General features: G+C 60.2%; 1 protein-coding gene across 2 annotated transcripts in view; it reads left to right on the top strand.

The window, feature by feature from the left end:
- Positions 1 to 21,908, top strand: part of MROH1 (maestro heat like repeat family member 1) — a 57,433-nt gene that overhangs the window by 28,406 nt on the left and 7,119 nt on the right. Inside the window, exons 22-37 of one of the 2 annotated variants that reach the window (XM_069780264.1) lie at positions 116 to 262; positions 454 to 480; positions 1,926 to 2,048; positions 2,556 to 2,635; positions 3,155 to 3,290; positions 4,547 to 4,642; positions 5,174 to 5,278; positions 5,443 to 5,578; positions 6,115 to 6,227; positions 7,628 to 7,780; positions 9,505 to 9,659; positions 10,490 to 10,655; positions 11,435 to 11,631; positions 17,986 to 18,123; positions 19,445 to 19,559; positions 21,597 to 21,743. In XM_069780264.1, the coding sequence (XP_069636365.1) occupies positions 116 to 262; positions 454 to 480; positions 1,926 to 2,048; positions 2,556 to 2,635; positions 3,155 to 3,290; positions 4,547 to 4,642; positions 5,174 to 5,278; positions 5,443 to 5,578; positions 6,115 to 6,227; positions 7,628 to 7,780; positions 9,505 to 9,659; positions 10,490 to 10,655; positions 11,435 to 11,631; positions 17,986 to 18,123; positions 19,445 to 19,559; positions 21,597 to 21,743 (2,034 nt within the window). The remainder of the gene's footprint in view (positions 1 to 115; positions 263 to 453; positions 481 to 1,925; positions 2,049 to 2,555; positions 2,636 to 3,154; positions 3,291 to 4,546; positions 4,643 to 5,173; positions 5,279 to 5,442; positions 5,579 to 6,114; positions 6,228 to 7,627; positions 7,781 to 9,504; positions 9,660 to 10,489; positions 10,656 to 11,434; positions 11,632 to 17,985; positions 18,124 to 19,444; positions 19,560 to 21,596; positions 21,744 to 21,908) is intronic. The other variant, XM_069780265.1, reaches the window with a different exon arrangement.

Raw genomic sequence — 21,908 nt, 5'->3', positions numbered from 1 at the left:
TCCTAGGGGGTACCTTCAGCTGGTCAGGCAGACCACGTCCTCGTGAGACCTGGGAAGAGCCAGCCTTGGCTTCCCCACCAGTCCCCCCCGTTAACTTTCTCATCTGTTGTAACAGGACCGCAGTGACAACGAAGTGGAGAAAGTAAAGAGCACTCTGATCCTGTGCTATGGATACGTAGCTATGTACGCACCCAAGGAGCTGGTGCTGTCCAGGATTGAAGCAGACATCCTGAAGAACATCTTCCAGTACTTCAACACTAAGGTAAGCTGTTGGGGAGGATCCTCCCAGGGAGGGAGAGCACACCTGGGTGAGCTGGAGCAGCCAGGCTGTTCTGGATGCTCTGCCTGAAGGATCTCGCTGGGACCCGTGGGCAGCCCCTGGGAGAAGGTCATTCACTGTGGAGTGTGCTCACTCGTGCATTGCTAATGTGTTTTGTTTTTTCACTTGTTCAGGTTCTGGGAATAAAGGTAGAAACCAAGGTACAGTGTGAGGCATTAAATCTGAACTACTCTCTGCTCTCTCCTGCTGTCTCTGTCTGCCTCTTGCTCAGGGTTGCCCTCGAGAGAGCCCCGTGCTGTGCTCACAGCAGTGCTCCTCTGCCCCTGGTGACCGGGAGAGCTGCGGGAGCTGCTGCTCCTCACCCTGAGCTCGCCAGCCCCGTCCTCTGTGCTGGAACCGTTGCCTGAAAGTGCCAAAACTCACAGCAGAGGGGAAGGGAAAAAAAATGCCTTTCTGGCAGGACAGCAGCCGTAGGTGAAAGCGTGGCTCGAGTGGGCACCGCTGCGGTGAAATCCTGAGCTGACCAAAGGCTGTGCTGGCCTCCCACGGGTGCCTGTGGTTGAGCTCGCTGCCCACGGGCAGACCTGAGCCTGTCGCCTTCCACCCGTTCTGCTGAGGCGGTGCCTTTCCTGCGAGCTCTGCGTGGCTGGAGCTCGCAGAGCTGTCCCCAGGAGGGAGCAAGCCAGTTTAGGTTTGCAATCGTGGCAAGACGAGCCGTGTCTGCCCTGGGAGGCGAGGGTTGGGGTTTCCCCCCCCCCCCCCAAGAGCCGCTCAGGGCAGTGGTACGGCGCGGTGCTCGCCTCCCCTGCCTGCGGAGAGGGCGGTCAGGCAGCCCCTCCGGCTGTCCCCGCACGTGCTTCGTTGGGGGAAACTTGGGGACTCCAGAGACCAAGCTGCAACCCACCGCTCGGCCAAAATCCACTAAACTAATTTTCCTGCTTCTCCCTGGAACAATCAGTCAATGGGCAGGTATTAAAACCCAGATTACTATCCTGGGGGCAACGAGGGGCTGTATTTTTATATTTCTCCTTTTAAAGGCTGAACAAGAAAAATGACATTTGTCAAGTTGAACTGTCAGGCCAAGGACTCCTTCTCCAGACTCCACTAATGCATTTTCCTTCTGGGCTCCCGCTGGCACTAACAGCTTCTGCAGAGCATCTCTGGCCCCTGAGCCGGGGACCTTCTCGCTCAAACCCTCCCCTGGCTCCTTGCCCTTCTGAGGGCATCGCCTGGGATGAGGGGAGCGCTTTTAATTGGGGTGCTTTCTCTCAACCCTGTGTTGGCTGTCCTAGACCCCAAGCTGTGTAGGAAGAAGAGCTCCTGGCAACTTCTGGAGTTGCCTTGAGCATCTGTGTGCTCAGGGTGCTGCCTCGGCGGGGAGGAGGGAGACCAGGGAGCTGCTGGTGCCCAGCTAGCCTGTGACACTGGGGACAGGGTGTCCTTCTGCTCCCCGGTCACCAGAGACCCTGTAACGTGGATAAAGAGCAGAGAGCTGAGCCCACACGCTACTAAGAGCGCAGACCAAGCTGTTGTGCTGAGCCTGAGCACCAGTTTTCTTGGAGGGACACCAGTGCTGGGTGGGATGATGAGTTACGGTTGTGTGGTAAGCCTGGTCTTCACTTCTCGCCCTGGGTTCTGCTCTCAGGACCTGACCCTGAAGCTGTGCCTCATCCGGAGCATCTGCATGATCAGCCAAGCCATCTACAAAGGCGTCAAGTGCGGGGACTTCATCTTCTCCCGCAAAGCTGAGCTTGTGGCCCAGATGGTGGTAAGAGCAAGCCCTGGAGGGTGGCCTGGCTTGGGGCTGGTCTAGAGGACACCGGGGGAGGTTCCCGACCCACGTTGCTGAGGGTTAAGCGCAGGCGTAGCTGGAGCTGTGGCCTGGGTACCTTGTGGGAAGGGCAGGTACGCGTTTGCCCTGCTGAGACCCCGTCCCCACGTGTCTGCCGGGCTCTGCTGTGGCAGGGTACTGCTGTCCTCCACGGACCTGCAGCGCGGGCTCTGCCTGCCCTTCGAGAGAGGGAAGGTCCCAGCAGGGAGCTGAGCGGTGGGAGGATGGCTTGCTGCGAGCGAAAGCAGACTTGCAGTGAGCGATGGTGCTGCATCTCCGTTGCCCAAGGCGTGGGGCTGTTGTGCAGCATTTGGGGCGTTGGGCTAATGTGGCGTGGCTCCTGGCTCGCTGTCTTGGGGAGGCTGGGCTTCCAGGCAGCTTCCTATGCCCGTAGTGGGATGGAGGTGGATGTGACCGTAACCATCACCTTGTTCTGCTTTCCAGGAGTTCATAAAAGCAGAACCGCTGGAGACGATGCGGACGCCGGTTCGCCAGCGGGCAATGATCACCTGCACTTACCTGGTGTATCCTTCCTCCGCGCCCATCCCTGCGGGAATGCCGCTTGCAGGGCAGCGCTCACTGGAGCTGCTGTGCCCGCAGAGCCTGACCCCGCTCCCCGGTTTGCCCTGCGGGTCTGACGGCAGAGCCGAGGTGCTCTCCCTCGGTGGGCACGTTAATAGAGCTGTGCTAGACACAGTGGAACTGGACGGTCTGGCTGCCGGCTAGCTTCCCCCAGCGCTCTCAGGCTCAGTTTTAGTTGGACTCTGCAGTAAGCGTTCTTCGTACAAACCAGAGCCAAGGGCACGGCACTCTCAATTACACAAAGATGACTTCTGAGCTCCAGTTAAAAATACTCAGCGCGTCACTGCTCCTGACACAGATACTGGGAACGCTCTGCCTGCTTCCGATTAAAGCCGGTGCCACTGAGTGTAGAGTCAAGTCAGCAGGAATGCATTTTAAAATCCTTGTTCCCTGCTTACTCAGGTGAAGGGCACTCCCGTAGCGCTCCATGCATCTGTGTTGCTTCCTTAACCTGGGACCAGCATCCTGGAGCCCCACCTCAGCGACCCCGACAGGACAGAGCTGATTGATACCTGCCTCGCTAGCGTGCTTGCCCTTCCACCACTGGAACTGGTGAAGGAGAGAGAGGAGAACGGAGGCAATGCCTTACACAAGGAGGTGCGGTATCCAGCGCCAGCAGGCTTGAGGCAGGCAAGGAGTTGCCTGTGCTGCTCGGATGCCTGCCTGCCTGCCTGGAGCTAGCGCTGGCAGCACAAAGCCGACGCGGAGCTAACATCGGGTCGCTCGCGACCCGGCAGGGTGGTACGGCTTTGTTCCGCGGCGTGGGAGCTGCGGTCACGGCTGCGCCGGGACGTTGGTTTCGGGGCAGCGCGCAGATGCCTTTTCACAGTCCCGTGAGCCGTCGGGTCCTGTGGCCCCAGCATCTCCCTGGCAGCAGATCAGCCGTGGGAAAGGCCTGTTTTCAATTCAGCTGGGCACCTTGGGGGAAGCAAGCTGCACTGTTTCCTCTGCTCACTTATCTCTTGAAAAGGCCTGGCCCTTCTGTGCGCTGATAGCAAGTGAGAAAATATGAGCTTATCAGCAAGTCCAAATGCTGCTAATAAGAGCATGAACTCCCTCGAGGGAAAAAATCAAATGATCCTGGAAACCCTGCAGGGTAGAAGGGGCCTTTACATAACTAGCTTTTGAAAGGCTGCAGCTGCTTCTCAGTTGTGGTTGAGTGCTTAATGAATGAAAATAACATGCTGCTAATGAAGTTGTTGCAGCTGCTGGGTGGCTGCAGAGCAGCCCTGTGCTCCACCGTATCGCCTGCCGCTGCTGCGGCTCCTTCAAGGTGAGCTGCAGAGCAGGAGCCTGGGGCTCTGACTGTCCCCAGCTAGTGTTTGCAGGCATCTGGCCTAAAAGTTTAAGTTAATAATCTTTTTCTCCTTCCCTTCCATCCTACAAAGCTTTGTAGTTTTTATTTTTTGGAGTTTATCCCCAAATAAGTCCTGGAAGGAAACCGTAAGCATCTTCAAAGGGCTCATTCAGACTGGGCTTGCTGGAATTTACCCCCAAATGGGAGAAGGACCAAATTCCCTTCTGGAAAGCCTCCACTGAAGCATCTGTGCTAGTGTTCTCGGCTCTGGCTAGCTGCTGGCACTCGGCACAGATCACAGCCACCGCTGTGCTGACTCCTGCCATGTGTCCAGCGCTTCCAGTGAAGGTGGATTTTGCAAACTGGGTTTCAGTCTCTGCTGCTGCCTTTTCCTACTAAGCTGGAGGTGACTGTATCTTGGCACCCAACACCCAGGAGAGTCCTACAGACTGAGAATAGGTGCAGAGAGAGATCTCTTCCTCCTTGCCTGCCTGGGCTGGCTCTCTGGGATGAGATGCAGTGCTTGCATAGTCTGTGATCAGTCTTTCCTCCTTAGATGCTGTATGGTGACACCATCAGTGCCCTTAAAGACCTGCTGAAGAGACTCCTGCAGAGGAACTTGACCCCCCATGGGCTGCAGGACATGTTTGCGGTAGGTGCAGCCTGGCTTTGATGGAGGAAGAAGCAGGGAAACAGAGGTGCCTGCCTGCTGACCAGAGGTCACGAGGCAGAGACAGCTTTGGACCCAGAGGAAGACTTAGCGAGACCGGTCCTCACTTCTCCGTGTGACGTGAGGTCCGGTGTGACCCTAGTTCCCCTCCTGCAGACGCTGGACGTGCAGCACGGCTGCTCTGGTGTGGTGCTCGGGCTGCCTGGTCGGGGCAGGGTCTCTAGGGGAGGACGCGTGCAATTGCCCCTTTGGGGATGCCCGCTGGTGCCCGAGAAGGGTGGTCAGCACGTGGCTGATGAGGAGGTCTCTGGTAGTGGGGGACACACACACGCACACGCAGCCTCACCGGGAGGCAGAGACCCAGTGTTGTCCTGCAGATGAGCCAGGGTAAACTGGTGGGGTCAGGGATGCGGTTCCCGCAGCCCACGCGTGCGCCACGGGTCGCTGGGCTGAAGGATGCCGTGGCAAAGCAGCCGAGCTTCTGCTCTCCTTTCTGCTGCTCTTCCCCTGTAGCATTTGGGCCCCTGGATCAAGTCGAACAAGGAACACGAGCGGCAGCGAGCCGTGGAGGTCAGCGCAGCCTTGCTGGACTTCTACCTGAGCAAGCTGAACGTCAGCGTAAGTAAAGGCAGAGCTCGAACGTCTTTCTCGCTGCTGCCGTCAGCCTTGCTGGGGCTCGTGTGTACGTCCCTCCCTATGGGGGGGTGTGAAGGGGTCTTCGCGGCGGTAGGGAAACGCCGTGCTCTCCTCGCTAGCGTCGCCTGTGTTCGTCATCCCCGCAGACCGTCATCCCCTTCTACAACCTCGGCGTCCTGATCGCGCTCTTCTCCCCGCGCTGCTCGGACTCCCTGGCCAGCGTTCGCCAGCACGCCGTCGACTGCGTCTACTGCCTGCTCTACATCCAGCTGTGCTACGAAGGTGGGCGCGCGGGCGGCGGAGGGTGGTCTTGGTGGGTGCCAAGAAGGCAGCAGGAGCCTTCGTCTCTGCAGCTGGGCAGAGGGGGTGCACGTCCCATCCCTCCACGTACGTGATCCCGAAGGAGTAAAGCCGCAAGCGCGGTTTGCTGCAGAAGTGGGGCTGGTGGGGAACATCACGGGAGAGTTTTAAGGGCTCTCTCCGATGCTGGAGTGCAGGCGAGCGGGTTTCTGAGCCTGCCTTCCAGCCTGGCGTTCTCCCTCTCTCCGGGAGAGGTCAGTCCTCCACTTCAGATGGCCTGAGCGGAGGTATCGAGAGAAGCGAAGCCCCTGCAGCGCCAGGAGAGGACTTTCTGGGTCCTGCTCTCCAGAGCGGTGTGGCTCCTTGCAGGGCAAGCGCTTCTGGCCCTTGGCAGCAGCTTTGGTTTCTTGGCTTCTTCCTGAAAGCTGGGCCAGCTCCCGAGTGAAACCCAGCTCTCTGCAGCATGCGGGCGTAAAACACGAGGAATGCTGTTCGCTGAATGCTCCCTCTGGATCCAGGTTTCGCCCGGGATCACCGAGATGAGATGGTGGAGGGGCTGAAAGCTCTGAAGAAAGGCCTGGAGGAGCCCGACTTCACCGTTCTCTTCCATACCTGCAACAACATTGCCATGGTAAGGTGGAGGGCAAATCCAGCACGGCGCTGGTCTTCGCAGGGTGGTGGAGCGGGAGTTGCGGAGGACTTGATGCCTCATCCGTTCTGACCAGCCACGCGGTCTGGACGCTGCTGGGGAGCCCCAGTCTTGCACCAGGAAACAAACCGCTGCGGTCTTCTCCTCTCCTCCAGCTGGAGAGTTCTTCTGGCCTGGCCAGGGGATGCTCAGAGCATCTCACCCCCCTTGGGAAGCTGCTGGTCCCCTCTTTGGACATGAGGCCCCCAACGAGGACATCTGTGCACTCTCAGGGGGCACGGTGGATGTCGGCAGGGACTCGTGCCTGGCTGTGCTGTAGCTTAGTGCATCCGTTCGGGGGTCTTGACGGGTAGCCTGAACTCTTCAGCCATCAACGCTCCCAGCGCTGGGGTCGAAAACTTACTTTACTGTAGATGATGCAAATAGTTCCTGTCCATGTCATCTAAAAGCTAAGGCGGAGGTGGTCTAGCTCAGCCCTGTGGGACCTGCCTGGGGCCCCAGCACGCTCCATGGAGGGCACTTTGGTAGGTCGTGCTCCTCAATGGAAGCTGCTGGCTGAAGGAAGCCCTCGAGGCCCCATCGCTGGCTGTGCTCTCCTGTGGAGCATGGGGTGCTTGGCTCAGGAGCTGCAGCTGCTGGGCTCCTGGCCACCTCCCAGTATGGCAGCGGTGTTGGTAAAGTGGTTCAGTGCAACTTTATACCCAAAAGGGTCCAGATGTGGCTCCCAAACCACTGTGTTTTGAGTGAGGTGGACAGCATCTGGGGTCTGGTGGTGAGGGATGGGGTGAGGGTGACTCGAGAGCGAGCTGCATGGATGAACTCCTCCTTGATGGCCATTTTCTATGCTGAGAGCTCTGCAAGCATTGCTCCAGAAGGACTTGTAGCTGTAGAGAAGCTGGTAGTACCTTTTTGTCCTGGAAAAGCTGCCGTTCCTCAAATGTTGTCACTCCAGTGAACTTCCACCTAGTAACTTCTCTACTGAGCAGCTTATTCCACCGTCAGGTCTGGAGAGCGTGATGAGACCTGGGGGAGCATCCTCCCAGTGGTTGGGGGGTGGCCAGAGTGGAGTTAAGGGCTTGGCTGTGCTGTCCCAACCCATCCCAAGAGAGCCCCAGGTTATCTGGCCATGCTGGCCAACAGCATGGGGCAGGCGGCCTCTTGCCTCCTTCAGGGCTGTAGTCTGGCCCTTGCTCCCCTCCGTTACTGCCGATTTGGGGTCCTGGCTGATGCTCCAGCAGGGCACCGAGCCGAGGAACGGCTGTCCTGCTGCCTGCAGCCGGGGAAGCTGCGCAGGGGCCCCTTTGTCCGGTGTTGTCGAAGGGACCGCTTGCTTCAGAGAGTGACAAAACCCCGTTGCTTAACTCTGCTTGCCCTCTGCCTAGGTGATTGGGAAGCGCGTCCCTCCGGACCAGCTGATGAGCCTCCTGCTCGCCATGTTCGAGGGGCTGGCGGACCCCGATAAGAACTGTTCCCGAGCAGCCACCGTCATGATCAACTCCCTCCTCAAGGAGCGCGGAGGTGTCTTGCAGGAGAAGGTAAGCTGCCGCTGCTTGGCCTCGGCGCTGCCTCCGTGGTCCAAACGCAGCCCTGGAGAGGCAGCTCCAGCCTCCGTGGTGCAGCCCTGGAGAGGCAGCTCCAGCCTCCGTGGTGCAGCCCTGGAGAGGCAGCTCCAGCCTCCGTGGTGCAGCCCTGGAGAGGCAGCTCCAGCCTCCGTGGTGCAGCCCTGGAGAGGCAGCTCCAGCCTCCGTGGTGCAGCCCTGGAGAGGCAGCTCCAGCCTCCGTGGTGCAGCCCTGGAGAGGCAGCTCCAGCCTCCGTGGTGCAGCCCTGGAGAGGCAGCTCCAGCCTCCGTGGTGCAGCCCTGGAGAGGCAGCTCCAGCCGGGTTGCGCTGCCTCCCGTTCTTCGCACGTGCGTCGCCTGGTAACTTCCCACTTGCAGCTCCAGCAACTGGTTTGCTGGGCTTGGTGGGCTTCTCTGGTACGGGCAGGGATGCACCAGTAAGGGACCAGCCCTTGACCAGAGCGTGATGCCCAGCACAGGGAGGGGTCCAGCCCTGACGGAAGAAGGGAGCCATTTAACCCCTGTCTGTATCAGCTGCTGTTGTTGCATTTCTGGCCAGGGGAACACTGGCCCCAAAGCTTTCGGGGGCTGTCGCCCCGACCTTCCTCGTTTCCCGTGGGCACGCGTGCTCACGCTCTCCTCCTCCGTCCTCGCGGTCGGGGAAGGCTGCTGTGTGGTAGGAGGCGGCGGCTGCTGGCGAGGCCGGCTCCGGTCTGGCTCTCGCTCGGGTTGAGGAGTTCAGAGAAGCTCACTTTACCAGAAGGGCTCGGGCTCCCTGTGAAACCTTTGCAAGCTCTGGGGGAGCCCAGGGTTCCTGGCTGGGAAACCAGTCTGAATGCTTGCAGGGCTTAGAGGTGCTGGACACAGAAGGCTTTTTTGTCTAATCCACTACCTTTAGGGCTAAGCTCCCCCTTTCTCTCGCAGTAATTGGAAACACCAGGTCTCCAGCTACTCCTTGGGCTTTCTTTTGCACTAGAGCTTCTGCTAAAGTCCTGCTCGCTACCTATTAGCCTCTCTCCTACATGGGATTGCTCCAGCTTACATGACTCACCTTTTGGTCAGATCCAGTCCAGCCCAGATCCTGAAATCTGAACTGATGCTAAGCCCTGGAGTCTGTGGGGCAGACCCGAGCGCAGCTGGGGACGGAGCGCTCGGCTGCTCTGCACTTAATCTCGGGAATTTGCTGCCAGGCCTGGTCTGCACATGAACTTCCTATTTGTCTTAACGTGCGTTTTACAGCTTGTAGTGAGTGCCGAGGTGTCTCCCTGCGTTCAGCTCGAGTTCCTCTTAGGAACTCGCTTGCTGAGCTCCTCTCGCTGCACCCGCGTCGAGGCTGGGGCTTAGCGCGAGTGCCTTGCCAGGAGGCCGTGCCTCCGGGGTGGAGGGTGTCCTTGCTGGCTCCCTTTTCCCCTGGGAATACTCTCTGCAGCCTCCTCCGTCTCCTGGGTGGCAGGGTGGGGAGGGATCCGTGACTTCCACAGAGGTCTGTGGTTCTGCGCGTGGTTCGGCCGGGAAGATAAACTGCCCTGCCTGACGGTCTGCCCACCCGTGTTGTCTCCTGAAGTCCCGTTCCCCGCCTGGGCTGCGATCGAGGGGAAGGGACACGCGTGCCCTGGCTGCAGGGAGCATCTGACGGTGACCCCAAGTGCTCGGCGTGTCCTGGCCCGCAGCGGGATGCCACCGTCCTCCTCTTCCCTCAGGTGCCCGACATCATGAGCATCATCCACAGCAAGCTGGAGGAGGTGGACGAGGAGCACGTCCGAAAGGCCGCCCAGCAGACGGTTTACATCCTGGCCTCCCAGCACAAGAGCGTGGTGGTGTCCAGCCTGCTGGGAAGCTCGCTGCCCTTTGACAGGTCCTGCCCTGCGCTGCCACGGTGGCCCGGCTCCCGCACGTGCTCTCGCGGTGCCTGGGCTTCGGAGCAGCTTTCGCCTAAGCTGCAGATAATCTTTTGGCTCCTTACCCCAGTAATCAGACCCTGCTGGAATTTCCTTTGCGCGCTCGAGGATCAGCACGGCCGCTCGCTGCCGGAGCTGCCTTTCGGGGGGCTTGGTGGGCTTAGAGGCGCCGGCAGCGCCAACTAGCAAAGCTGGCCCCGGAGAGCTGAGCGCGGCTGGGGTGCTCGGTCCTGCTTTACGGAGCAGACCACCTACCCCAAAGCTGCCGACCGTCTTGTCGCCGGCCCCGGGCTGAGCCTTGAGCAGGTGTTATCCTCCTCCTTGCACCGTTACCGCTCCTCTGTTATTGTCACGACCGGCCGGCAGGCTCGTGAACTGCATGGGGCAAGGCAGGAGCTCTCTGGCTGCTGGTATCGGGGGAACCCCATGGGGTTTTGGGGCTGTGGGTGGCTTTGGGTGTTGTCCGAGAGCAGCCGCCGGGTGAGGATCGCAGCCGCCGAGCCTTCCCCTGCACGCAGGTCCCGTCAGCCACCCAGGACGGCTCTCCCGCCGGGGTTTGCCGTCGTTGCAGGGTCCCGCTCTCCGGGCCAGCTTTGCTGGTGAGCCGGGTGGCTCCCGTCCGGCGGCGACACGCTCCTCGCCCGCGTTTCTGTGTGGTGGGTGACGTGACCCACGTGTTCCTTGGCGCGGGGAGGGGGCTGACGCTTGCCACTGCTCAAACCGGGGAGGGTGAGTTAACGACGGCAGCCGGTGCCGAAGCCGCGTTCCCCTCCCTCCTCTCCTCTAGCCACACGTGCACCATGTGGAGGTCCCTGGCCACCGAGCCCACCCTCACCTCGCAGATCCTGGAGCAGCTGCTGGAGAAGGTGAACCGGGACGTCCCGTACAAGGAGAGCAAGTGCTTCTTGCTGGGCAGCGGATCCGAACGCATCGCAACCCCTCTACCCCTGGCCGTAAGTGTCCCGCGGCCGGTCCTGCCCCGTTCCCACCCCCGCGGAGGATGGCGTTCCCCACACCGACACCTGGAACGCTTTTTTCATTTCCTTGGCTCGGGGGTTTGTGCCAGGCGTGGACTCTGGAAATAACGCATCGCTGTGTAATGCCTATTAGAGCTAATCCACCGGCTCGTAAAAAGCCTCTCAGGTGTCCATCCTCGAGGGAGACCACTTTGCATTTTATCCCTTCAGAAAAAATAAACCCAGCTTGGCAGCTTTCTAAGCAGTAAAGCAGCTGTGAAAATTTCCTCCTCCTCTGAAGGACCAAATGCAGATGGTACAGAATCAGCCGCACTGAAAGCAAACCCTCCTCCCCTCCCCGCTCTGTTTTTAACACCCCTCTATATTGTGCCGTGTAATTACGGCTTTTTAAATTGGCCGGAATAGGGCTCTGCGAAGGGCTCTGCGTGTGCGTTGTCTTCCTGCCCATAAAACCTGAGCTCTTTGGATCTGCTCTCCTTCCCCAGGTACAGACTTCAAACCTCCCCCAGCTGGAAACACCCTGCTTTCCCGACGAGCAGCGCTTTTAACAGCAGCTGTAGCTCCGTCGGAGCCGCGTGTGGGATGCGGAGAGGTTATGCTGGGGGTAGACGCCGATGCTTTGTTAGGCTCGGCGTTGCAGGAAGGAGCAAAAACCCTCTCGCTGCCTCGCTGGCTTATTTACTAACAAGATATCAGCGTGGTGTGGGAGATCCCTTCCTAATCCTTTTCTCCCGCGCGCTTCGCTCTCTCTCCAGGCCACATGTGCTTTGTATGAGATCATGTCTGCTCCGGAGTCTGGGGCAGCAGTGCTGGGACTCTACCCGCCGTTGTTTGTGACTCTCCTGCTGCGCGTCAGCTGCACCGTGGGTGTTCAGCTACCGAAGAACCTGCAGAGCAGGGAGAGGAGGAGCAGCAGCCACGGCCCGGCCCCCCGGAGCCTTCATCCCTGCAGGTACGGCAGAGCCGGGGCGCTGGGCGGCCGGCGCGGAGGGAACGTGCCTGTCTGCCATGTGGAACTCATTTTTTGTTTGTGCAAACACAATAGCGTGTGCTGCGTCTGTAAGCGGAGGGCTGGGTAATAACACCCGGGCCATAACGCCTTAGGTATGATGGCCTGACCTCTGGTGCGGTTTGGGCTCTGGGGTTTGGGGTTTGTTGTGTTTTTTTCTTTGGTGTGTTTTCTTCTGCAGAACACAATCTCTAAATTGGGAAGCATTAAATCAGCCGCCTCTGCAGACGCAGTGAAAGATGTGCTTTTCAGAGCTCGGGCAGCCACAGTGCCAGAGCCCTGCCGGATTGGGTTACCGCTGCAGCCTCCCAAAAAAAGCCCCGCTGGCTTTCGGGAGCAGGTCTCGGCAGGGCCCCCCCGGGGCTCGCTGGGCACGTCGGAGGCGGATGAGCATTTCTTGGGGAGGGAGGATGGCTCCGCTTCCCTGAAGGATGAGGAGGGGAAGCTGGAAAGAGCAAACTTTTTGGCTTCGTCACATCGAGGGCTGCAGCGTGTCTCGGTTTTGCTGCCCGTTGAGCGATCAGAACCGGGCCACGATGCCGTCTTCCCCCAGTGCCGAGCCACCGGCTCTGGCTTGTCCTCCTTCAGTGCTTTCAGCCCGTGGTGTCCCTTGCTGCCGCTGAGGAGTCCCGGGGAGCCGCGAGGGAGGGCTCGGGTCCCCAGCAGATGCTCTCCAGCCCCTCTGCTCCTCCCGCCCGGCTGCGGTGAATGCCTTCAAATAGCTGCCTCGAGTGGCGATGCACCGGGCGGGCGGTGGGGTGATAACGCTGCCCACCTGGGATGCTAGCAGCCTCCGTGCTGCCTGGCCAGGCAGGGTGCGATCAGCAGCTTTTTAAAAAGTGGGTTCTGGTCCCAGCCTCTCCCTGGGGCTGGCTCTGTTGTTGTAAAAATGCTTTCTCTGTCGCGAGAAGCCCTGAAACCCCAAAGGGCCAATTGCTGAACCCAGGTGAGAGTCACGGCGGCTGCTAAATAATCCTCTGCTTGAGCCAAACAGCCCGGTTCAAACACCGAAGGGTGTTTGCTGGTGCGGAGCAGTACCTGCGTCGGCCCTGCGTGTCCGTCATCTTTAGAAAGTGAGGATGCTGAAAGGGCCTCTGCAAGTGAGGCTTTCCCCTGGCGCAGAAGAAGAGGAGACCACCAGGTCTGGGTGCGCGGGGTCCACATCCCGCCCAAGGCCCGCGTCCTGCGCAGGCTCTCGTTCCGTGTCGCTCCGAGCCTGCTTGCTGAGCATCATCAGCTCCTGGATGTTTCCAACGGAGCCGCTGTGCTGGGAGAGGTGGGACGCCGTGAAGGCAGAGCCGCAGGGCTCTCCCGCCTCTCCGCAGCCCTGGCGGTGTGACCGCAGGTGCCCTCGTCCAGCAGCAAACAGTCCAGGTGATGAGCGGTACCTGCGTTTGCTTTAAAGCACTTTAAATTTATGGGGATGTTGGGGTTAAAGCCGTGCCTGAGGCAGTAATGGCAGGAGGTGCAGGCAGGCTTATTGGGGTTCGGAGGGCAGGGAGCCCTTCTCTGGAGCTGCTTCGCCAGCCACCTGCTCGCTCCCTCCACCAGCAAAATGTCTAAAGGTTTCCCCGGAGCTTGGGTTGGCCTGCGGGGAGGAAGCTCTGCCCTGATTTTCAGTTTTATCCTCTTGCGGGTTTCCAGACTGGGGTTTTTTACAGGCTATTTTTAGTCTTAGGGGAGGGGAAAAAAAAAAAGAAAAAAGCCTGGAGGAGCCCACAAAGACACCAGACAAAGCAGCAGCGAGCTAAAAGGGCTCTGGCATCACTTGACAGTTCATTTGTCAAATCCCAACGGTGAAGAAAGGCCGTTTCCTTACCCTGAGCGGAGCGACTGGAACGGCGGCGTTGGGCGCACCGAGCAATACCCCCCGCCTGCCGCCGTGCCGCGGTGGGCCCCATCTTCATCTCGGAAAGCTGCCGCTCGCGCAGAGGGTGACTTCTCCAGCAGGGAGATGTAATGAGTGGAAACAGGTTGTTATGCTGGATGGCAGGGCTGCTATCTGATTAGTGTTTTATTTAGACCACATGTTAGAATAAAACGAAACGAACCCGACTTGTCGGAGGAGCAGGTTGGTTAAGGCCGATCGTGGGTTGCCCCGTGGCTGTTCTGGCACTGGCGGTGTCGCTCCCGGAGCTTGTGGCACTTGCTGCGTCCCCTCGGGGCGTTTTGCACAGCGGCGTCTGCGGTTTGGGATGGCTTCGTGCAGATCCCCCCGACGGGAGCAGACACTTGCGCTGCCTCTGTGGCTTTGGGCTCGTGCAGCCAGAACTGTCTGTTCTCGTCATGCTCTTCCCCTTTAACGACTCCTGGAAGAGAGGCACGGCCAGATCCCCGCCAGACCCCGTGCCATAACATGGGGAGTACTGAAGGAAACTCGAAGCAACTGGTTGCCTCCCAGGGAAGGAGGTATAGGAGCCAGAAACGACTGCTCTTCCTCCAAAAAGTGTCTGGACTCCAAACAGCATTGGGGACACAAACCAGAACGTGCTGAACTGTTGCCGGAACCACTGCTCCATCCGTGGAGCGGGGCCGGGGCTGGATGAGCCCACGTGGCTCCCGGCCGCTGGCCCAGGCTCTTCTCTGGGTGCTCCCCGCGGCAGCAAGGCGATCCCAAGAGCAAACCGTCAGGGTTGCGAGAAAACCCGATGTGCCAGCCAGAAAATTGGTCGGAACCAGCAGCTCTTCAACACCCCCATCCCAGGTGTGGGATGGGGGAACACCCCGGCCCCTCTCCAGCAGTTCTGCCGGAGGCTGGCTCCCTCCTGCTGCTGCCGATCGAGGCGGCCAGCTTGATCCTGGGCTTTGCTGGGTGAAGCTGGGCAGGATTGTGCCAGAGGGGCTTTCTCGCTGGTCCGAGCCCACGGCTGACATCGCCAGGGCTAGTCCGAAGGCGCGTGTGCTGGCGATGCTCCGCTTTACTCCCTTGGGACCGCGGTCAGTGGGACACACGTGGCATCTGTGTCCTCAAGAAGGGAAAAAGGCTCTTTCCTTGCCGCTCCCCAGACGCGGCCGGTATGCACGTGCTGTGTTGGGTTTCGTAGTGCTGCTTCTCAGATCTCCGCCTGATCTCGCAGGTGTCGGTACAGAGCAGCCGCGTCCTGGCTGTGCGTCGCAGCTGCGAGTCCCCAGTGACGTCGCCTGCTTTTGGGGAGCAGGGAGAGGGGCTGCATCACGCTGGCTCCTGCCAGAAATCTCCGGGGACTTGTCCGGAGGGGCAGGGAATGGTACGTGGTTCTGCTCCGAGCCCTGTTTCTGCTCCTGCCACATGGACGCGGGCAGGTAGCCGTGGCCGGGCGTCCGTGAAGTCATCGCTGATTGATGGAGGGGGAACGGTCTTTGTCCGGCGCGCAGAAAAAACGTGGGATGTGAAATTCCAGCCTCGTCCCAGGAGCTGGTTACAATATCAAAGTAATTTCCTGTACGCGTTTTGAATTCTAAGTCTTCATGATATTTAAATGCCAAAGAGAGATGGTAAAGGTGAATATGATAGCTTGGCAGGAAAGGGAGGTTGGAAGACACGGGCTTTTGTTGGAAAGGAAGGAAGTGTCTATAGGACACTGTGGAAAAAGCAAACCCTGTGAATGAACGGCTTTAACCATCTGTCTCGCAGGAGCAGCCTCTGGTTGCGCAGGGGCTTATCCCGCTGCGCTCGCCTCAGGCTTTTTAGCTCTTGGTATGGAGCAGGAGAGCCTGGAGTTGCAGGCTGGGAGCCGAAACCTCAGGGAGGTTCGAGTGGAGTGGGAATCCTGCAGCCGGCGTGCGGGGGCTTTGCTGGGAACGGTTCCTCCCGAGGAGCTGCCCGCGAGCACCGGCCGGTGCCGGGACGTTGCCTGTCAGACCTTGTCCACAACCAAGGAGCTGGTGGGAAGTTTGTTGGCCTTCGCTGGCCTCTGTTGTCCGTGAGCATCTGCCAGGAGGCTTTTTTGTTGCCGTTTCCCTATGCTGCAAGAGAATAAATCCCACTGTGTCTTGGACTAAATTACAGGTTGACCTGTACACAAGCTTTGAGTTTTGAGGCTTAAGGAGTTTTCTTGCTCTGCAGAGATGGTAGTGGTCCTCATGATGCTGTGTGGGGGGGTGGTCTCTGTTGCACCCAAAGATTCAGGTTAGGTTTTGGGAGTGGGGGGCTCCCTGCCAGCAAGGGCGAGAACCCCAGGAATGGGCTGAGAGGACTGGAGACGCAGCAGGCAACGATACCAGGATTAGGTCGACCCTGTCTCGGGGCAGGGAGACTGGCTCCATCTTCTGGGGCTGGACAGACTGAGAGCTGGTAGGTGCCCAGAGCTGTGGCACTGCGCGGTGATGATTTCAGCCCTAGGGAGAGCGAGACCACGGGGATGGGCACGCCGTAGGCAGAGGTACGGCCGTGTATCTGCTGAGCACCGGCGCTGGAGCCTCTGCAGAGCTCTGCTGCGTCGGAGCCACTCCAAAGGTCCGGATTGCCCCGGCTGAGGCTGGAGGCTGGTGCTCAGCCCCTGGGGAGCTGAGCTGCCCGCTGCTGGGCTGGCAGAGCTGGCAGATGTCTGGGTCTCCCGCTCCAAACGGGCAGGAGTACGTGAAGCGGCACGCCGTACCTCCCCTCGAAACGGACCGCCGTAATGAAAAAGGAGCCTGGGTTTTATTCCAGGGCTGCTGGAAGGGATATTCGAGGTCGGAGACTTGCTCTGGGGAAGGACCCTCTAAATGGAGATGCTTGCGGGTCACTTAGCAATTTCGGCTACAGCCCGCGGAAAGGAAGCACTGCAGCCGGCTCGGGGGAGCTGCGTGCGCTCGGGCTGTCTCTAGCTGAAAACCAGTTGAAAAACTCCAAAGACCTGTGTGGCCGGACTCCAAAACAGTAAAACCAGGACTGTTACAAACACCAGCAGATCGGTGTGGACAGATGGTGGAAGGAAACTTCTGCCTGAGGTTTTCTTTAATTAGTAATTAATTCCTTGTTGTCCTGGAGTCTTCATGGTGCAGGGATACTGAAAGCGTGCCGAAGGACTCTCTGCCAGTTGGGGCTTTTCGGAAGAGCTGAGCTGAGCTCAGCAAGAGTTTGCAGTCCGGCTCCTCTGTGTGCCGTCACTAGTGGAGCCAGCTCGATGGCTCCTCCGTGGGTCCCTCCGGGTGGGCTTTGCAGGGCAGACTCGAGGCTTCTGCACCGTCTGCCCCACGGGTCTGGAACCTCACAGCCCGACCGGCCGCTGTGTGCCCCGTGTACGAGAGCAGCGTGGGACCGGCCGGCTTCTGCTCGAGCTCATGGGGGATGCAGCAGAGACCTTGTTTTGAGCGCTGCTTTGCAGAAAAGCAAACCTGCGTTCTCCTGCTTTCCTGCTCTTTGTGTTTTTGCCGTGGGCAGGTGCTCAGCTTTGGCCCTTAAGAATGCTCTGCTTGTGTGAGTGGGTCCCCCGGGCACTCACCCCCAGAGGAACCCCAGCCCTGGCTCCCAGTAAAACATAGAGACAAGTGCAGCCCAAAGCTGCTGAAAGCCTCGGGTCTGGCGTGGCAGGGTGTGTTTTCCACGCGTACAGCAGGTCAGTGTTTATTTTCCATCATTAGCCTCAACTTGGGACGCACGAGAGGTGTGATGGGATGTCCTTCGTTAAGGCAAGCCGGGCTCTCTGGGGCTCCTGCAGCTGCTGGAGATCGTGGCTGCGGCGCAGCCCCATGGGTTCCCCCCCGCAGCCTCCTGGGGCTCACTGGGGGGGACGGTCCCTCCAAGCACCGGTCCCTTGTCACTGCAGCTTGGCCCTTCCCTCCAAGAAGCCAAAATAGCAGGAACCCAGCTCACAAGCTGGAAGATCTTTTGTGTTAAGACGCTCTTACTAAATTATGTTTTCTTTGTGTGTGTGGTAACTACATTCCTCTTGCTTGTATTGAAGGCTAAGATTTATCCATTGCTAATATTTGTTTTGTTTTGACAGGATAATGTATGTTTCCCATATGTTGCTCTGTGCTTGCAGCAAAATAATCCCTACCTATAAAATATTAATGCAAAAAAAACCCCCTCCTTAAAGTAGTTCTGGACTTCTTTACTTTTCAGTCTATTGTCTTGGATCACTTTAACGGCAAACGTCACGGTGTAAATGGAAGTAGCCGTGAGTTATGGGCTCGTCTCACTCCAGCTAAAGCCCTCGCATAACTCATCCCGTCCTCAAGCACCCGAACGCTCCCCGCGTGTCCCAGCGCTCCCTGGGCAAGAAGTTCCCTCCTCTGCCGCCCTGCAACCTGCCAGGCAGGCAGGGCTGCAGGCAGGGCTGCAGGCAGGGCAGGCAGCCTGCCCTAACCTAACCGCCGTGCTTCTCTCCCCAGCTGTGCCGTCGAAACGCTGAAGGTCATGCTGGCCCGGGGGGGTAGCGAGGAGGTTGCCAGGGCCGTGGGCAACGCCGGCGGCTGGGAGCTGATGGTGAGTCCGGAGAGGCACCACGACGGGATCGCCGTGCTCGCCGGGTAAGACGCTGGCGCCGTGCGTCGGTTCTCTGGTACGTCCTCCAGTTTTGGTGCAAGAGCCGCGGCCGTCGGGAGCGGGACGGCAGCCCGTAGCGAGCGGGGAGGGGGATCCGCGCCGTGCGCCGGGGGGAAGCTGCGACGCATCAAAGCCCCCAGAGGGTCTCGATGGCTTCCCGCAGCATTGCCGTGGGTCTGGCGGTGGGGCTCTGCCTGGCTGCCCGCTGTGGGACGGCGGCTCTGTCCCCAGCTGGCTGGAAGCTGCCTGGCGAGGGGGGAGCGCACGGGGGCTCAGTCGCGTTCCTGGGAGCGCGGTGGGGCTGGATGTGGCTGGCGGCCGCCGTCGGTCCCGCTGCGGTGTGCCTGCCGTCCCCTGCTTTGCCGCGCTCGTGTCGGGGCTCAGGCTCCGTGTTGCCTTCTGACCAAGGTATGACGGACACCAAAAGGTCTTGGATGGAAATTTGTTTTCCATTTGCTGCTGCTGAAACGTCCTTGCGGTTCATCAAGTATTGCAGTGGCATCCGATCCCTGTAGATGGCTGGCTGGCAGCTGCCCGTCCTTCCCGCGGCGGCTGCGCGACCTCGTGCCAACGGCGGCGAGTTTGGCGTGAGGCGGTGAGGCCGAGGGATGGCCGCAGCCCGCGGTCCAGTTCGGCAGAGCCTGGTTCAGCCGGGGACTTCGCTGTCCCTCCACCCAGTGCCGATAATAGCTCTTGGACAGCTGCGGAGGAGACGAGCGGTTTGGGATTTTCCAGTATTTGCAAAAATGCTTTATTGAACCTCCCAAACACTTGAGAGTGTCTCATCCAAAACAAAAACCATCCCTCCCGGCCAAGGTCTGCTGGAGCAGGCTCCTGCCAGGGTGCCCACCGTGCACCAGGCGTAGGCTCGGTCCTGCCCTGCGCTTCGTCACCAGGCGAGTGGGTGGCAGGGGGGGACAATGCCAGGCCAGGGCCACCGGCTTTTCTGTCCTGCACGTCAACGTGCTGGTTCTGCACCGCAGCGGGATGCGCGGGCGTGAAAGACGGGCAGCGCCGGCGGCTCCCGTCGATCCACGGGTGCGAGCTGCCTGCGCTGCCCGCTCGGCTGCCCGTGGACCTGCTGCCGCTCACGGCGCTCGGAGCACCCTGGGCTGCGGCCGCCCGTCCGGCGGCACGGGAGGTGACGGCGCTCGGCAGAGGCATGTCGTGGCAGCCCGCGGTGCGGGGATCGGTGGTGGGTGGCTTGCAGACCCCCGGGCGGAGGGGCTCGCCAGCTTGCTCGGAGCCCCCCCCCCAGCATCCAGAGGCCCCGGCGCTGGTGACGCGTGCCGCTTCTCTCGGCAGCGCGATGGCACGACACGCCGGCCCCCGGCTCCCCCTGATCGTGAAGAACCTCGTCCCGACACTGAGCGGCGTCTTCGACAGCCAGAGGATCACCACCACCGCCTTCTTCGCCGAGGTGAGCGGGGGGGAGGCGGCCGAGCCACCGCTGCGGGCTGGCTCTTGGCCGTCCGTCTGTCTTTCCCTGCCCGGCTGGAGAGCGGCCGGGATGAGGGTTAAGCTGCGGCAGGGTTCTGCCTGTCCTCCTCGGCTTCCCGACCCTCTGGTAGAGGGGATGGCAGAGAAGCGCTTGCAGGAGTCCAACTCTGAACACATCACCGCCATGAGCCAGCAAACCGTAACTCCGTCCTTACGTACCACCCTGAGGAATGAAGTGACTCAAGTCCTTTCCCCTCGCCGGCAGCGCAGCCAGCAGACTGTAACACTATCTCTCCGTACATACCACCTTAAAGCCCTGGGCCACTCGAGGAGTTTTTGTTACATAAAGGAGCACCTTATGCCAACAATGCAGAACTGTATCCCCCCTTATAAACCACCTTTTAAATTCTCAGCTGCTTAAGCAGCCTGGGATTAAGGCACTGTTTTTATTTTCTGTTTGGCTGGGGGAGCTGCCGGCCCGGCTCTTGGAGCCTGTCCCAGAATCTGCTTTAGTTTTGGAGTGTGGTTGGCTCTCTGCATCCTTAAAGGGTTTAAAATAGCAGCTTTGCCTCACCGTGGAGCTGGAGGGGAAGGAAGCAAATGCCTGTGTCTCCCTCTCTCAAAACTGATGAGGTGAGAGCTCAGTCCCTTTTCTCTCAGCCGTGCCAGTGACGGAGATGACAGAGGGGAAGCGAGGAGGGGAACGGCCACTGGGCTGGAGCAGCGGGAGGACGGGCAGCACGGGGCCGCCGTGCGGCAGCCTCTGCTCCCCTGACCTCCCCGGGGTCCCCCGGACGGCAGCAGAGGTGCAGCCGCTGCCCCAGGGTGGCTCTCGCCGCCTCGTCCCGGCGGCACCCGGAGCGGGGTTCCTTCCATGCCCCCGGGACCCGTCGAGGCGCTGTCGGTGCCTGCGCGTGGCTGTCGGGCTCTGGGGTTCCAGGTCTCGTGTCGAGAGCCCCCGGGGCTCTCGGCCTCTCCGCAGCGGCGGCAGGTGACGGTGGGTGCACACAGGGAGCCCCCCCCGCCACCACGGCTGAAGCCCGGAGGGGTCCCGCTTGACCCCCCCCCATCCCGGGGAGATAAACCCCAGAGGTGCCGCGCCAGTGCCCGTCAACCCAGAAGTGCCCTGTCGGCACCGGGCTCCTGCCAGCCCCACCTTTGCCGGCGGTTAAACCGCCTTCCCGTAAAGCGGAGCCTGATCCATCCAGGATGAGCTGGGCCCCACCGGGAAGGGCCAGCGACGCTCCTTGGAGCGCATCCCGCTTCCGTACGTGGCTCTCCCCACCACCCGGGGGGCTCGGTTAGGAGGGTCAGTGGGAGAGCAGCCCTGCTGTCTCCCTCCAGCCAGGTCTCCTGAATTGCTCTCCTTGAGTCTCTGCCCAGCTGGTTCCTCCCAGCAGCGCTCGGAGCGCTCCGGGAACAAGGAGCTGCTGGCCAAAAGCTCCGGTTCCGCTGCTGCTCAGCGGCTGGGGATGCTCCCGGGGGGCTCTGGGGAACGCGGTGGCTCCGGGTGCCCCTGCACCGCTCTGGAAGAGCGGCTGGCCGTGTCCCTGGCCGGTCCCCAGCCCAAGGGACGTGCTTTGGCCCTCCATCCCTGTAAAGACTCTGACTTCTCCATAGCCAGCCTCGTCTCACTTGGCAGGTGATCTGGGGAGCAAGGATTTAGCTTTCGTGTAGGTTTCGTAGATTTCTCCCGGCTGTCGGTGCTCGCCCAGGCTTCCCCCTTCTCCCCAACTTAGGGTCCTCGGTTTTCTCAATTTACGTGTTATGAATTTTTGCAGGTTCCCCAAATCCAAGTGCCTGCCTGAGGGGGTGCAGGGGCTGAGGGCTCCCCCAGCCCTGCCTCTGGATGGTGTGGATGTGGAGTGAGGGTCTGAGGGGAGCCAGGGGACAAATCAAGTCTGCCGGGGCTGTTTCCCGGTGTAAAGGAATAAGAGCGTCCAAAACACAGCCATCACCTCCCTCGTGGTTCACGGCCCCCCTGTCCTGTCGATGCTGAGACTTTCTTTTGCTTTAGCTCCTCAATAGTAATGTGGTGAATGACCTGATCCTGCTGGAGACCATGATGGATAACATGACGGGGAGGCAGAAGGACACCTGCTTGTTGGTGCGGATGCTGGCGCTCCGGGGGCTCGGCAACATCGCCTCCGGCTCGCCGGAAAAGGTGAGAGCCAGGAGTCCTGGCCGGGGCTGGGTGGGAGAAGGGAGCACGTAGCCACTGGGAAATTCTGCTCGTCAAAGACGGGGGGGTCTTTAGGCAGGACAGTCGGCCACCTCCTCGTCCTGGTGACGGCACCTCCAAAACCAAGGTGGCAGCTGCCCACCACTG

This window comes from Haliaeetus albicilla, chromosome 3 (genome assembly GCF_947461875.1).
Source record: "Haliaeetus albicilla chromosome 3, bHalAlb1.1, whole genome shotgun sequence".
Taxonomy (NCBI): Eukaryota; Metazoa; Chordata; class Aves; order Accipitriformes; family Accipitridae; genus Haliaeetus; species Haliaeetus albicilla.
This window is presented reverse-complemented; position numbering and strand designations above follow the sequence as displayed.